The 13,684-nt window shown below is 37.0% G+C and overlaps 1 protein-coding gene across 1 annotated transcript in view; it reads right to left on the reverse strand.

Moving 5' to 3' along the window:
* Positions 1–13,684, reverse strand: part of LOC142627727 (protein ILITYHIA) — a 58,550-nt gene that overhangs the window by 1,504 nt on the left and 43,362 nt on the right. Inside the window, exons 36-59 of the mRNA XM_075801592.1 lie at positions 10,455–10,565; positions 10,291–10,360; positions 10,095–10,173; positions 9,435–9,537; positions 9,181–9,351; positions 8,956–9,078; positions 8,762–8,875; positions 6,896–7,002; positions 6,755–6,806; positions 6,559–6,665; positions 6,397–6,456; positions 6,192–6,306; positions 5,906–6,016; positions 5,680–5,817; positions 5,482–5,604; positions 5,288–5,359; positions 3,429–3,541; positions 2,598–2,756; positions 1,999–2,095; positions 1,735–1,917; positions 1,239–1,433; positions 989–1,168; positions 754–886; positions 460–538 (exon numbers count right to left, since the gene is read on the reverse strand). Of these exons, the coding sequence (XP_075657707.1) occupies positions 460–538; positions 754–886; positions 989–1,168; positions 1,239–1,433; positions 1,735–1,917; positions 1,999–2,095; positions 2,598–2,756; positions 3,429–3,541; positions 5,288–5,359; positions 5,482–5,604; positions 5,680–5,817; positions 5,906–6,016; positions 6,192–6,306; positions 6,397–6,456; positions 6,559–6,665; positions 6,755–6,806; positions 6,896–7,002; positions 8,762–8,875; positions 8,956–9,078; positions 9,181–9,351; positions 9,435–9,537; positions 10,095–10,173; positions 10,291–10,360; positions 10,455–10,565 (2,795 nt within the window). The remainder of the gene's footprint in view (positions 1–459; positions 539–753; positions 887–988; positions 1,169–1,238; positions 1,434–1,734; positions 1,918–1,998; positions 2,096–2,597; positions 2,757–3,428; positions 3,542–5,287; positions 5,360–5,481; positions 5,605–5,679; positions 5,818–5,905; positions 6,017–6,191; positions 6,307–6,396; positions 6,457–6,558; positions 6,666–6,754; positions 6,807–6,895; positions 7,003–8,761; positions 8,876–8,955; positions 9,079–9,180; positions 9,352–9,434; positions 9,538–10,094; positions 10,174–10,290; positions 10,361–10,454; positions 10,566–13,684) is intronic.

The raw sequence follows: 13,684 nt of genomic DNA on the forward strand, positions 1-13,684 counted from the left end.
TTTTCAGAAATTGCTTATATTGCCATGTCATACCCATACCAACGCCCGTGTCCGTGCTTCCTAGCACTTTGTATCTGCTATAAACCCATTTTTCTGTTTTCATTTCATGTGACCCCTAATCTTCTTTCATTTCTATATTAAGTTATTAACTCACATGAGAAGATTATTTAAAGATTTAGCACATTTTGAGATAATATCATCGGAAAATAATGAAAACCAGACCCCAAAAAATATTATGAAGAATACAAAAATGAGCAATAGCATTAAAGAAATATTTCAAAAACTTCTTTTGATAGGGAAAATATTCCACAAACATAGGAATTATATATTTGAGAGCAAAAACAAATTCCTAACAATTAACTGTGCCCACCAGAAAAGGAAAAAAAAAACATTCATTCCATTCACTTTGTACATTAGAACAAATGAATATAGCTGCAATAGGTATTTGAAGCTATATACCTCTGTTCAGGATACTTTGATAGTCGTCTCGCATCCAAGCCTGTTATAAATTTCTGTGCACCTTGAACATGTTCTGTACCTGGAAACATAAACAACCAAATTGATGAATAGCACTTCTTTGTTCCACCAATTAGCGTCATGGAAAGAAACTAATTAGACGATTAATAACACTTTCCCTTTTGAATGATCAAAACAACAGTGAAGAACTCGCTCAATTTATTGTTGATGGGTCATCCAAGGAAAAAGTGTGCAGCAGAAATGTGAGATAAAAAGATAAAGAACAGAAGAAAATACCCTTTGTCAATTGGAAGACATGCAGAGCACATCTTTCTGCAGCAAGTCTCACTGGAGTACTTCCGTCCTTCAAACACTCAGCAAGGGAGGGGCCTATAACAGAAATATGGGCTAAAATGGTTGATGGATTTGCCTGCAATGCAATTTGCCACATATCAAGTGTAAATATTCCAATGAAATCCACACGATACAGTACATAATTTCAATGCAGGATTACAAAATCTTAACCACATACTTTTGCAACTGCTTTTAGAGCAGATAATGCCCTTCTTCTCACTTCACTGGAGTCATCATGCAAAGCAGATACCACGGATGAAAGAATATCCAGATGTGCAGTACTGCTTGATGGTTCGTGTTGAATTTGATGGAGTACAAGCCTTCCTAAAGCCTTCGTTGATGTTTCACGAAGAGGGAACTGTTTGACAGAAAGTGTTAACATTAGGCAAAAGTAAAATCATTAAATGTAACAGCATAGGAATATATACCTTCTCATCCTTCAAGGTTTCCTTAAGGTCGTCTACTATAGACTGGAAGAATGGAGACATACAAATTGCAGTGGGATTGTGTCTGAGCATGGATTTGATTGTGAGTACCGAACCATGCCTTGCAGACCAACTAGGAGATGAAAGCAAACTCGACAGTTCCTGGAGCAGGTCAGTCAGCTGAGCATCTTCCATATACTGTGATATCAGTAAAGAAAGGTTATATGACAAATCAATATCAGATCACTAGAATGTTAAATGGAAATGGCCTGTATAAAGAAGCAGCAACTAGCAATCAAGTTACAGGAATAAAAAAGAACAATACAGGCACCATATTGGTGGTAGCAGTATTGAATTACCATTAAAGATTAGTAAGGATAAAACCCAGTAAAAAATCCTAAAAATATTTAATTTCTTTCTCATTTTCAGAGAAACGTTAACAAAAATTTAGACTCAACAGAATTAGTTTTAAAAATTCCTTATATTGTCCAAAAAATACCTGTGATATGATGCCCAATATGCTTGCAGCAGATATTCGAACTTGGTCATCATCATTGTGAATCAAATCCCTTAGGAGAATGAAGACACGGCTTCTAACAGCACTGCCCACACTCTTCCCAGCATGCTTTATGACACCTTTTAAAGCAGTTAGAATGGCCTCCCGAACACCACCTTCTGATGCCTAAAAGTCAAAAACCAGCAGCATTACATAATCCAGCTTTGAATTCAACATGCAGTGTGATTAAAAAATGACAATCCTCACCTGCAAACTGGACAGGAGGTCACCAACTAAAGGGTCAACCCTGGTACTGAGTGCACTGAGCTTTCCAAGAGCTAGGGCAGCGCTTGAATGAACAGTTCTGCACCCAAATACAATCTAATAAGTAACCAAAGAATAAAGCATGTAAATTAGGTAAATAATGCACGCAAGTGATTACATTCTACTGTTATTAGGGCAAACTAAATCAAACTCAATAAGCAATCAAGGTAAATAATATTTACTTCATGTTATATAACAACATTGTCAATATCACGTTCATAAAAAAATAAAATCAAAAAACATTGTCAATGTCACAATGGAAGCATCTATGAATGTGTACAGCACCCAGAAACAGAGGATATAATACTCTTTCTTTTTGGATAAGCGGATCTAATACTCATTTGTTTTATAAGTAATAAGATAGTTTTGGAATAGAGTAGTATCTCCTGTAGAATTACATTAAAAAAGAGAGGGAATCAACAAAATCTACAACAGAGCATGTCACCTGTGCCTAGGATATAATAGTCATATTACAGACAGAAGAACCAAGAGTAGCGAAAATGTATTAAAAAAAAAATACTAGTTGAGTACATCCAGCGAACCTTGTACTATCCTGTAGACATTTGACAAATGTTGTTTGAAGCTGAGGAAGAAAAGGTTTCAAGGCCATCCCACCTTTTCTTATCATGATGCATAAAGTAGACAAAATGGCACTCTTCACCTGCCAAGGGAACCGATCACCAATGATCCGGATAAGAGGCCTGTAGAAGTAAACATTCAACAGCCACAATCAGTTTCCACAAGAATAATGTCTTAGCACAACCATGGAAAACATGTAACATTTAGAACAGCTAGTGTGCACCGTTTATTTTAAGTCAAACATAACAAGCCTTTCTATCTTTTACCTCAAAAAAAAATAAATAAATAACAAGCCACACAGGGAGAAACAATGAGTATATAACATAAGCACGTTCATCCACAGAGGATAATGCTTTATACAACATAGGTATAACTGCAGTTTCCTACCAAAAATTAAAGTAATTTGCAATGTTCTCCCTAAAATTTAAAATTGAACTACCAGCCCCTTAAAGTCCGATTAGTTGCAACATCCCCCACTGTTTAAATTCCTCCAATTCCCATCATACTTAACCTCAATATCCACACGTTTATCACATGATCGCGGAAAAAAACACCAAAAAATATACACATGGAATGAATTGTAATCAATGAATATTAAGGTTAAACATAATAGAAAAGGAGAAACTCCATAGTGGGACATTGCAAATAACACAATAGTTTAGTGAATTAATTGCTCAAATTTTCAGGGGACATGGCAAATGACCTCATAGCTTAAGATGAGAAACGGAGTTGATCAAACAATATAAACAAGATTTAGGATACAATCTATATCCTCAACATTCCATGGTACATACCCCGTTATTGGGATGACAAATTCCTTCAAAGCTTGCTCGCTAGTTACTTCAATCAGCTCCCCAAGACCCAATGCTGCCTGCTCTCTTAATTCAGCAGACCCGCTTATTAGACCCTGAAGGTGCAGTACAATATTAGTGGCTGAAAGTACTAGTGAAAATGTATAAATAATAATAATAAAAATAAATATTATTATAATATTGGAGGGAGATACTATTTCACCACTCGAGTTACATTATAAATATCCATAAAAAAAATATAGGAATATTGCCAATAGAGCCATTGTGATGGGTATCAAAGGATTAATTCCCCAACCTGGAGTGCAACTTTACCATATTCAAAATTCAATGGTTCCAATAAACAAGAAGTTATATTAAGGGCTACAATAAAGCATTTACTCCCCCTTTAGCAATGTGGGACAGTGCCCATAGGACCAGAAGGTTTCTTCTTTTTTTCTTTTTTGTCTGCCACGTTCAAAGAAGAGGATTCGCTGAAGCCCATTAAACAAAATCCCAAGTCCACTTCAAGCTCCCAAGGTTACTTAGTTATTTAATAAAGCATCATCCTTACTCTGATTAAAAAACTTTAGCTTTTTTTAAATAAATAAAACATCTAAAAGGTGCATGTCTTGTGTATCTAAACTATAAAAAAAAAAATGTAATAAAAATAAATATAAACAAAATCTCAGTCATTGTTAAATTAAAAGGAAACTAATCGTTCGGGAGAGACCGAAAACTTTAAGACTTAATGACAACGAAAACAGTGGTTATAAACCACCAGGGGCTGACCCATGTTGAGCCTAGGGGGGCCATATGAAACCTCCCTACCCCATAAAAGGTCAAATCATAAAAACTGTCCTGTGGGTCCCCCAAGATTATTTGTACATTAAATGTGGCCCCAATTCCATATTTCATATTCATCCAAGCCCCTAACTCCCTTCCCTTCCAACAAAACCACCCACCTTCAGGATTGGAAATCTGAAAAGAACCCAGATAGGTTTTAACTGTCTCACTTTCACTACAAAAACTAGATAAGGGGACAGCTAAGGAAAATTTTTCGGGAGCCACAGAATAATAGGAATTAGAATCTTAAGCATGGCAAGGAGCGCTAAAGAAATGGTTGCCATTTAGCCAGATTTGAATACGCGGAGTTGTAGATATAAATTTTTTGTCAAAGAATAATCCATGTGGGTCTTCTTTAATTTGATTTATATACAGACAGAAAAGGAAATGGCTAGAAACAAACAAGGTTGAGAGCTCCTGTGACTTTTTGAAAGTGACATAATGCCAGGTGCAACATACTTAATTAAACGATTCACATGATTTAGATGTAATGGGTTAATAAAGCATGAAGCAACAGATCCCATTGACTTAGATATCAGAGTTCAAGAAAATTTCAAAATGAAAATCCTTCATACGTTAACAGGACAATTCAGGAAAGAAATAAAAAAGCAACAGAAACAAACAGTAAGTTTATCTTTCAGGTATGTGGCAGTAATAAACTCAGGGCTACTGTTCTCATCTCTTTTTGCTCCATCATTGAGCCAGAATGACAGTATAATAGATGCAACTACCAGAAGTTTGTTTACAGACACCAGAGAAAAACAATATAGTTCCCAGGGGAGGAACCTGCATGACAGTATGCTAGATACAACCACCAGAAGTTTGTTAGAAGGCACAATACAAAAGCATATGACAGTATAGTCATAGCTCCCAGTCAAGGAAGCTGACAAAGATAATTTACTTTTCAGTAAGCTTCATATTCTCACAACAACAAAAAAGGGATAAATAATATTAAAAATTGAAGAGACACAAATTGCAACTAAATATGCAGAGATTCCAAAAGAGAATAGCAAGAATACTTGGAGGAAGATTGGAAGTAATGGCTGAAGTGCTTTCGGGAGGCAGAATCCAGGTATTAAAATTGGTCCTCCCTGCATCAAATAAAACATTTATATTAATTGACCTTCCATGGAACAACATCTAAACATACACAAAATTGAAATTTATCAAACCAAAGAATCAACTGTAAGTGATCATCTAAACTACTTCTCACCTTCTTTTTCCTACGCTCTCTGTCTCTCGATGTAGATACAGCATCACGTACTAATTTTACATATGAAGGAAGTACCTCCTTCGGAACTGAACCGATAACCCTTGACAAAGCTTCCCAAGCAACCTGTTGAAAAGAATGTAAGATACAATCCAAAATATATAGATCAACAGCACAACATTAATTACTAGTAACATGTACCACAACAGTAGATGGATCCGAATCACTAAGCAAGATAATCAGGGTTGATATAATGTTTGGAGCTTCATCAACCAAATATAGCTTGCTGTTCTTGAAGAAATACCCTATCAGATAAGAAGAACTTCTTCTAATTGAAGCCTGAAACCATAAGAGACCAGAGAAACAAAGTGAGAGACAGTGAGAGAGAGAAAGCAGGACACAAAAGGAGAGCCTTAACAATAGCTACCTGACTATCACCGACACCTTTAAGAAGCTCCGATATCAGAGACTCAACACCTTCCTCGTCAATTACTAAGGCCACTGTTTCCGCAGCCTCCTTTGCCAAATTTTGAACATCCTACAATTTAAAGATGTTCCATGATCAAACAGACAAACTGCCAGACAAATGAAACTAAAGAGGGAAAGAGAGTATTGGGGGGGTGGGGGGTCGTCGGAAACCAGAATTCATCTTTCATCAAAGGTTAAAAGGAATAACTGCCATAGAAATATGAATGCTCATCCAAACAGCATACCTTTTCCTCACTGCCCATTGCAGATAGTAAAGCTGGGAGAATAGTGCCAAGGTGAAAGTTGAGACCAGGTCCAGCAACTTCGGCTAAAGCTCCAAGAGCATGTGCATTAAAGGCACTGAATACATACAAAGAAGGTTCAGAGATAGAAGTGACTAAAAGAATCATATAGAAACACATTTTCTAAATTTGAGGAGGAGACACATACGAAAGAGGAAGATGGACCAGCTTGGGCAAAATATGAGGCAAAACAGCAGTAGTCCTGACACTAATAGACAAAGGCAGTAATTTAGCACAGCTGTTATAAAATATAGATCTTGAGATTAAGTCAGCAAGTGATCACATGTAAGTTGCACAGATCATATCACACCTTAAGATTTGCTTGAGCCCATCAAGGGCAGTTTCAGAAGTTTGATCATCCTCCAGAGCGTGCAGAAGAGTTGGAACAATTTCATCAATTGCTTGCAATCCAGCACTCTATATCATGACAATTTATCATTCTATAATATGCAAAAATATAGTTTGAAAATATAATTTGAAATGAGAACAGAAAATAGATCAATCACCTTGTAGAGAGTACTAAATGCTAAGCCTGCAGACTCACGAACCTCAGGCATGCTGTTCAAAGGTACAAATAATTATAAAGTTCATATACTACTATATATTCAACTTTATCATTTAGAAGATCACAAAGAGGTGAAACATACTTATCACAAAGGGCAGTTCGAATAGTAGGGATCAGCTCATCCATGAAACTCAATAACTGACTCTTACCAGCACTGGCCATCACTTCACTTAGGCCAATGCATACACCCTGTCAGTCATGTAAATATTAGAAATGAATAAGACACTCTTAACAAAATAAAAATGCATGGCCCATGTACACTGTAAACTCTCCACTTTTTTCTTCACAAAGTCACATAACATCTAGTTTAAAAAAAAATCACATAACTTCTAATTTCCTTTACATCTCACCAAGTTTTTCACTTTATTAAAAGGAAGAGAATGGTCACAGTAAACTGGCTAAAGAATTAGTCCAGTTAAATAGAGACATGAACGACAGAAATTTAATCACAACGGGAGAAAGTCCAACTTTAAAAGTCCAGCAATTATACCATTCCAAATTTTCCACATAAGGCACAATGTAACAGCCCTCAAAATTTTACTACTCTCAGACCAACCAAACTTTTCTTACCAGCATCCAACCAATTTGCCAATTGTCCTTGGCATCACCCTTTTAACTACAAGGAGTGAAAATAAAAAAGACCACAATTCTCCTGCCAGCGAACAGAGGAGTAAAATGATGTCCATAAAAAATTTCTCCACACAACTGTCCAAACAAATATGACACCATCAAAAGATTCCCCCACGCAACTATCCAAACAAAAATGAGGAATTTTACACCCAAATCAACACTTCGAAAGAAAATTTCTGCTCTGTTTAAAAATTGGTAACTATGCACACACTTGGTGAGTCTTGAATCCATGACATCACCCTACACCTTACTCTTACGCGGAGAGGAACTGCCATTTGAGCTCATTGGAACTTCTACCGTGTCCTTTCTTTTTTTCTGATAGATACAACAAGATTTAAAATGACAGCATCTACTCCATAATGATTACTCTTAACCATAAGGCCAAGACACCTATAGGTTTCTTTTGGTGTAGGCAGGATTCAAGGTGAGTCCTTATTCCATGACAAGAGACTTAACCAATTGAGCTAAGTAGAACCTACTCTACCATCTCCTTTCAAAGCAACACAAGAAGAGAAAACAATATATTTATCTAAATGCAATAATCACCAATAAATTTTGCCATCCTCTACTCCCAAAGGAAAATTGGGGTGCAAAACATAAAGAAAAGCTTCAACAGATATGAACTTGCAATCCTAAAAGGCTCTTGCAAATGCACAATTCCACCATGTGACCAGGAAAAAGATTAGGGTAAGAGTTAACTCTCGCCTTTCAACAAATATAATTTTTCCCAACTAGCCAGACACCTTCCATTTCTTTCTAATGATGTTCCAGATTTCTCAAGCCCTAAAGTTTAACCCACTGGGAAACCCACAAAAGTCATAGGTAACGAACCTACTTTAAAACACAATATTGTAGCCAAGTCATTTACCCCACCCACTCCAGCAATTGGTAATAAATTACTCTGCCAAATTTGACCCCTGGACCAGTCATAGCCACACAGAAAACACACCTCTGAAAGACTTCCCTGATCATCCAAATTCAATAAGCTGAAAATAATACCACTCTCAGCATCTCAAAGACATCCCTGATCATTCAAATTCAATTTGGAATATATTTCCAGTTTGCCTTTTACTTTCTCATTTTACTTTATATAGAATGTTAAATTTAAAATTACTTGCAGCATTTCAAAGTACTTACAGCATTTTTTAATGACCTCTGAGCATATTCTAAATGCAGTCAAACATAGTATAAATTCAATATGAGTTTACCAGCTGGGAGATTTCACGATTATAAGGAATTTCTTACTAAAAAAGTACAGTTGCAATTCCGAAAAGGCTAATGAGATAGAACGCAGAATAACAATAGGATAACATTCTACCTGTCTTCTGCCAGTATTAGGGTCCTTCAGCCCTTTGGATAAAATTGGAATGATCAAAGGAAGTACTCTTTCACCAAGCTTCCTAACAAGCTCACCCAGTGATCGTCCAGCAACCTAAAACAGAGCAATAGTATTTTATGAATTTTGTAGGTTGTTGCTCAACAAAAATGGATCACCAATATATAAGTGCAGACCTGCCGCCTTTCGGATGATGATGATGCAAGAGAAGTAATTAGAGTATTCATTAGAACTGGCATAATTTCCTTGAGAGTCTTTGGAGTATTTGCCACTATGGTTTTCCACACATGTAAAGCAGCCTGGAAAATGGGGGAATTCAGTTAACATAGAACATATGTAGCCAAAAATGAAATAATTTATCCAAGTCAGGAAAACAAATAATAAGTACTTCGCCTTCTTACCTGACGCACAGATAAGCTGACATCTGTTCGAACCATATATAATGCTGCAAGAACTTCATTACGCTTATCCCTTCCCAAAACCTCAATGATAGCACGCCCTTGAGCTTCAGTACTAGCACCTTCATCATCACTGCCACCCTCAAGCAAAGCTTTTCCAGAAGTTCCAGCAACCTGGAAGAAATACAGATCATCTAAAAGAGCAATTTGTAGGAATTCCTAAAAGGAAATACTGGAAGTAGGTGAGGAGTAAATACTTTAAACAAGAGATCACCCAACAGCTCCACAGAGCTCTGTCGAATACGCCAATTATCATTGAAAATACCATCTTCAACAGCTGGCAGGAGCAGAGGTAAAGACCTGGGATGAAAATAACAAACATGAGAATAGAAAGAACTTGTCAAATGAAAATAGAACCATCAATCAATATAACATTCACAGATATTCAGTTGATGTCCCAAGTTACGGCAGACTTTTAAAAGAATTTGAGTAACCGTGACCGAACAATTTATGAAAAGTTTTAATATTAAGGAATTGCAAAAGATTCCAAAATCTTAAAAAATTGCATAAATTTTACAAAAAAGACTTCAAAATGCTATTATTCTTCAAAGCTTAGTCACCAACCAGCTTATTCAAGGTATTTTTCAGATTAAATGCAAAATTTGAGAAACACCTAGAATATTTTCTTAAATCTTAATTGTGACTTCTTGGCTACATTTTAGGGAGGATGGAAAGAGAGAGGGAATAGAGAAACAAATACTTTTTTTGACATATTAAGCACACACCCTGTGGATCTCAAACCCACAGCCTCACCCTCCACCTAGCACTTACAAGGGGGGGAGATGCTAGTTGAGCTAGAGCTCACTGGCATCGAGAAACCTATAATGAGCAGCACAAGAAATCTAAAGAGTGCATACGTTGTTGCGTAATGCTCAACCAGGACATGTCCAGCACCTAGTGCTGCATCACGTACTGATTCGTTCTCATCAGCAAGACCTGTAAGAGTACAAGCCGATATTATATTAGAAAAATGGCATCAAAAAACCTCTAAGGAAAGAGTGCCAACTTAGTATACAAAGCATAAGAAAAATTCCCAAATGATAGCACATGTACCATCTAATATAGCAGGAAGAGCCTGTTGCAAATAGTTCTGAAATTGGATGCCCAATGACCTTGGCAAATACTGCAATAAATTCCCATAAGAAGGCAACAATTACAGAGAGCCTATAAGCAAACACCTCTGATATCAGCAAAGAGTCCTACAAAGATGTGTTTACCTTGAAAAGTGTCAGATATCCATCACGTACAGATGCTCTTTGATGAGAACAGTTTCGAATAATATCAGGAAGTACATGCTCAAAGTACACAGTTCCAAGTGCAGCTAAAACCTGTAATATACAGATATAGATCTCTTATTAATATGACAGAAGAAATGGATCAACTGTGTACCACTTCCAGATGGGAGCTGCATCTGAATTGGATACACATGCTGATACAAATACTTCTACAAAGATACTTCTCAGTTCTCACCACTCAGATACCTTCTGACACATATCAAATACACCTTGAACCAAAAGATGCATCAATTCTAACATGTAATAGTGCATAATCACACAAAATATGTGACAAAAGGACTTCTGTTAAAAATGTCATTTTTTAGATGTATTGCCTTTTCTATTGTTTATAAGTAATTTTACTTCATTAGATAGAGAAACAATCAAGTCAACAGGTAAGTGCCTAAAGAATTGAAATTTGAAGTTTAAACAATCTAAAAAACGCAGAAAATAGGCAGATGAGTATACTGCCTAAAGCTAACATCCAGTTGAACAATAATTTCAAAAAATAGAAGAATTAAGGGATATGAGAAAATGTTGAATGCCTATTCTCTCCAAAAAAAACCACATAAGACAATGTGCAATGGCATTGCAAATTTCACCACCCCTTGGGCAACCAATCTATCCTTTCCAAGAAGCAAGCAATTCAACAAGACAACAACCCTCACTTGCATCACCCACCAGTGCCCCTTTCTTTTCGTTCAATTACGGCTTCCAAATCTCTTTCCTCATTAAATCTCTTATAAGTAGCATTTACCAAGACTCTTTAACTCTAGCAATATCACTTTTAGACTTTCCACTTACCACCCCTAAATCAAATAATGTCTTCTCTTCTTTGTTAATTAAAAAGAAAAAGAAAAGAAAAAGAAAAAATAGATACACAGAAAAGCTCAATTTGCAAAGGCATCCATTCAAAATTTACGTATTTCATGATCCAGAGTTGATATTATGTTATTTTTCACCACAAAGTATGTGAATTCAATGATAATATTGTTATAACACAAAGGTTTATACGGTGTGTTTTAACGGTGAAGAAAACGGTATATCCACACACAAAGACCCAGAGACAGAGAATGTTCCAAGTTGTAAACTGAATTCAAACTACCGTGCATCTTATAATCTATAGGCTAGTTGTAAATGGAAATATCTGACATGTATATTGACTACCATATAAAATCAGAATCCCTGTGATGCTAGAAGCAAAAAGAAATTTTGATTTGGTTTTTTTTAGAAGTCAGTTGAATTTTTTACTATTAGTTTGTTGGATTTAATTTTAGGACTTATTCGTTAATTAGGTTATTAGTGTTTTATTAAATTTCCTAGAGTCATGGGTATTTTTGTAATTCAATAATTGGCTTCCCAAGTCAATTAGAATTAGGATTTAATCCTAGTAGTCTATATAAGCACACTATTGTTTTCATATGGAGAAGTTTAAATTTTAGAATTTGCTTAATTAATAACATTTCCGTTTAAATTTTCTAAGTAGCCTGGATCTGATCTCATTCAACCCTAGATATTCATTCCAAGGTTTGTTTTATCTGGCTTAGTGCCGACTCCTGGGTTAATTTACTGTCTATTTTTTAAGTTCTTCAATTTTTGTTCCATCATTTTTGGTTGTCTCGCATCAGTTTGGCTAATGTATAACTAGAATATTTTAACGTAACAAAAAATTGATATGTAAAAAGGTAACTATATCTGTTTCTCAGTGACTCCCTGGTCCCTGCCATATAAACATATCTGTGCTGTACCATGAACTTCTAATCTGTATTTCCATAAAGTCGACATTGAATAAAAAACAATGAAGAACAAAGGACATTATTTACCCAATGCAGTTTCTAGCAAACCATTGAGAATTCAAAAAACCATTTCCCACTATGCCTAATCTCTAAACATTTCCCACTCGAGGATAAGTCAAAGTAGTCTCAATTGGGGGGTATGGGGGGTTTTCACAGTTTCGTCATTGAATCCAAGTTTTTTCAATTAGTTGTAGAGGAAGGGGGACGTTATTTCTTGTTACAGATTTATGAGAGGGGCAAATATTCTATGAGATCAGTCTTCATGGGTAAGAATGCAGCACAATGGCTGATGAAGAATATTGAACACACTGTTGTTGGGGCAAGCTCCAAACAGTTCTTTACATTCAGGGACGGTGACACTGCTTATACTCTCCAGCGCAGCACCAACTCTTTTGGTCAGTTTTTACTTCTGACTGAACTAAAAGCTGGCGGGTGTAGGAGGTCGATCATTATCCCTGAAGGCAAAGAGAGATATGGTTGGAGGGCTTTTGGCCTTGAACTAAGAAAGATGTTGTATCCCTCCCAATATGCGATTGGGTGGGTGGTCGTCCAACTTTTATTCCTCAGGTGCATAGGCAATATTTGGAGACTCAACACTCTAGAACTTTTGTTGAAGCTGTGCAAGGCATTCATGGAAGAGTAGAGGATAGAAAGCAGCCAAAGCAGGTAGGTTCCATTGTCAAGGGAAAGAAGACACATTTAGGAGGGGAGAAGATGGAGGGGAATCGGAGTCTCACAGGTGCTAAGGTGGGAGTTTTTCCGGTAGGCAAGCCTGATAAGATGGTGGTGGGAGGAGGTGATAGGAGGGAGAAGTGCATTAATGAGGAGTCAGTGGCAAAAAGTAGGATACGTTTCCCAAGTTTCAGTTTGAATGCAAAAGCCTATGACAATAGGAAAAGGAGTGATGTAAGGAGACCATGCTGGACCGGGAGAGGTCTTATCGTGGAGGTTGACGTGATGGGGAGGAGGCGGGTTTCCTGGGATAGGAAGAAAGGGAGAGATCAGAAGCATAAATGGGTTTCATGGGCTGGTAAGGAAATGCATCAAGGTAAGTTGGGTCTGGGTTTGGGCCCTAACAAGTTGGTAGCCCAAATGACTGTTAGTGAGTCTTGTTTAGGCCCACAGCTCACAAGCCCAATATCCTTCGAGCCTGGAGAATGTTCCGTTAAGTGTCTTGAGCCCTTACCCTGAGCCGATAATCACGAGAAGACTGGGGAGTGTCCATGGGCAAGTCCGACAAGCTTTGTGACGTCGTCGCAGGTGGCCGGAGGTCTTGTGTGGTCACCGAAGGTACAGGTTTAGGCCGATAAGGGTGGGCTTGTGCCTTTCGGTGTCTCCGGAGCCTCCGACGAGCCCTGTTTTGCCGTTACAGGTGAC

Source organism: Castanea sativa, chromosome 3, assembly GCF_040712315.1.
Source record: "Castanea sativa cultivar Marrone di Chiusa Pesio chromosome 3, ASM4071231v1".
Lineage (NCBI taxonomy): Eukaryota > Viridiplantae > Streptophyta > Magnoliopsida > Fagales > Fagaceae > Castanea > Castanea sativa.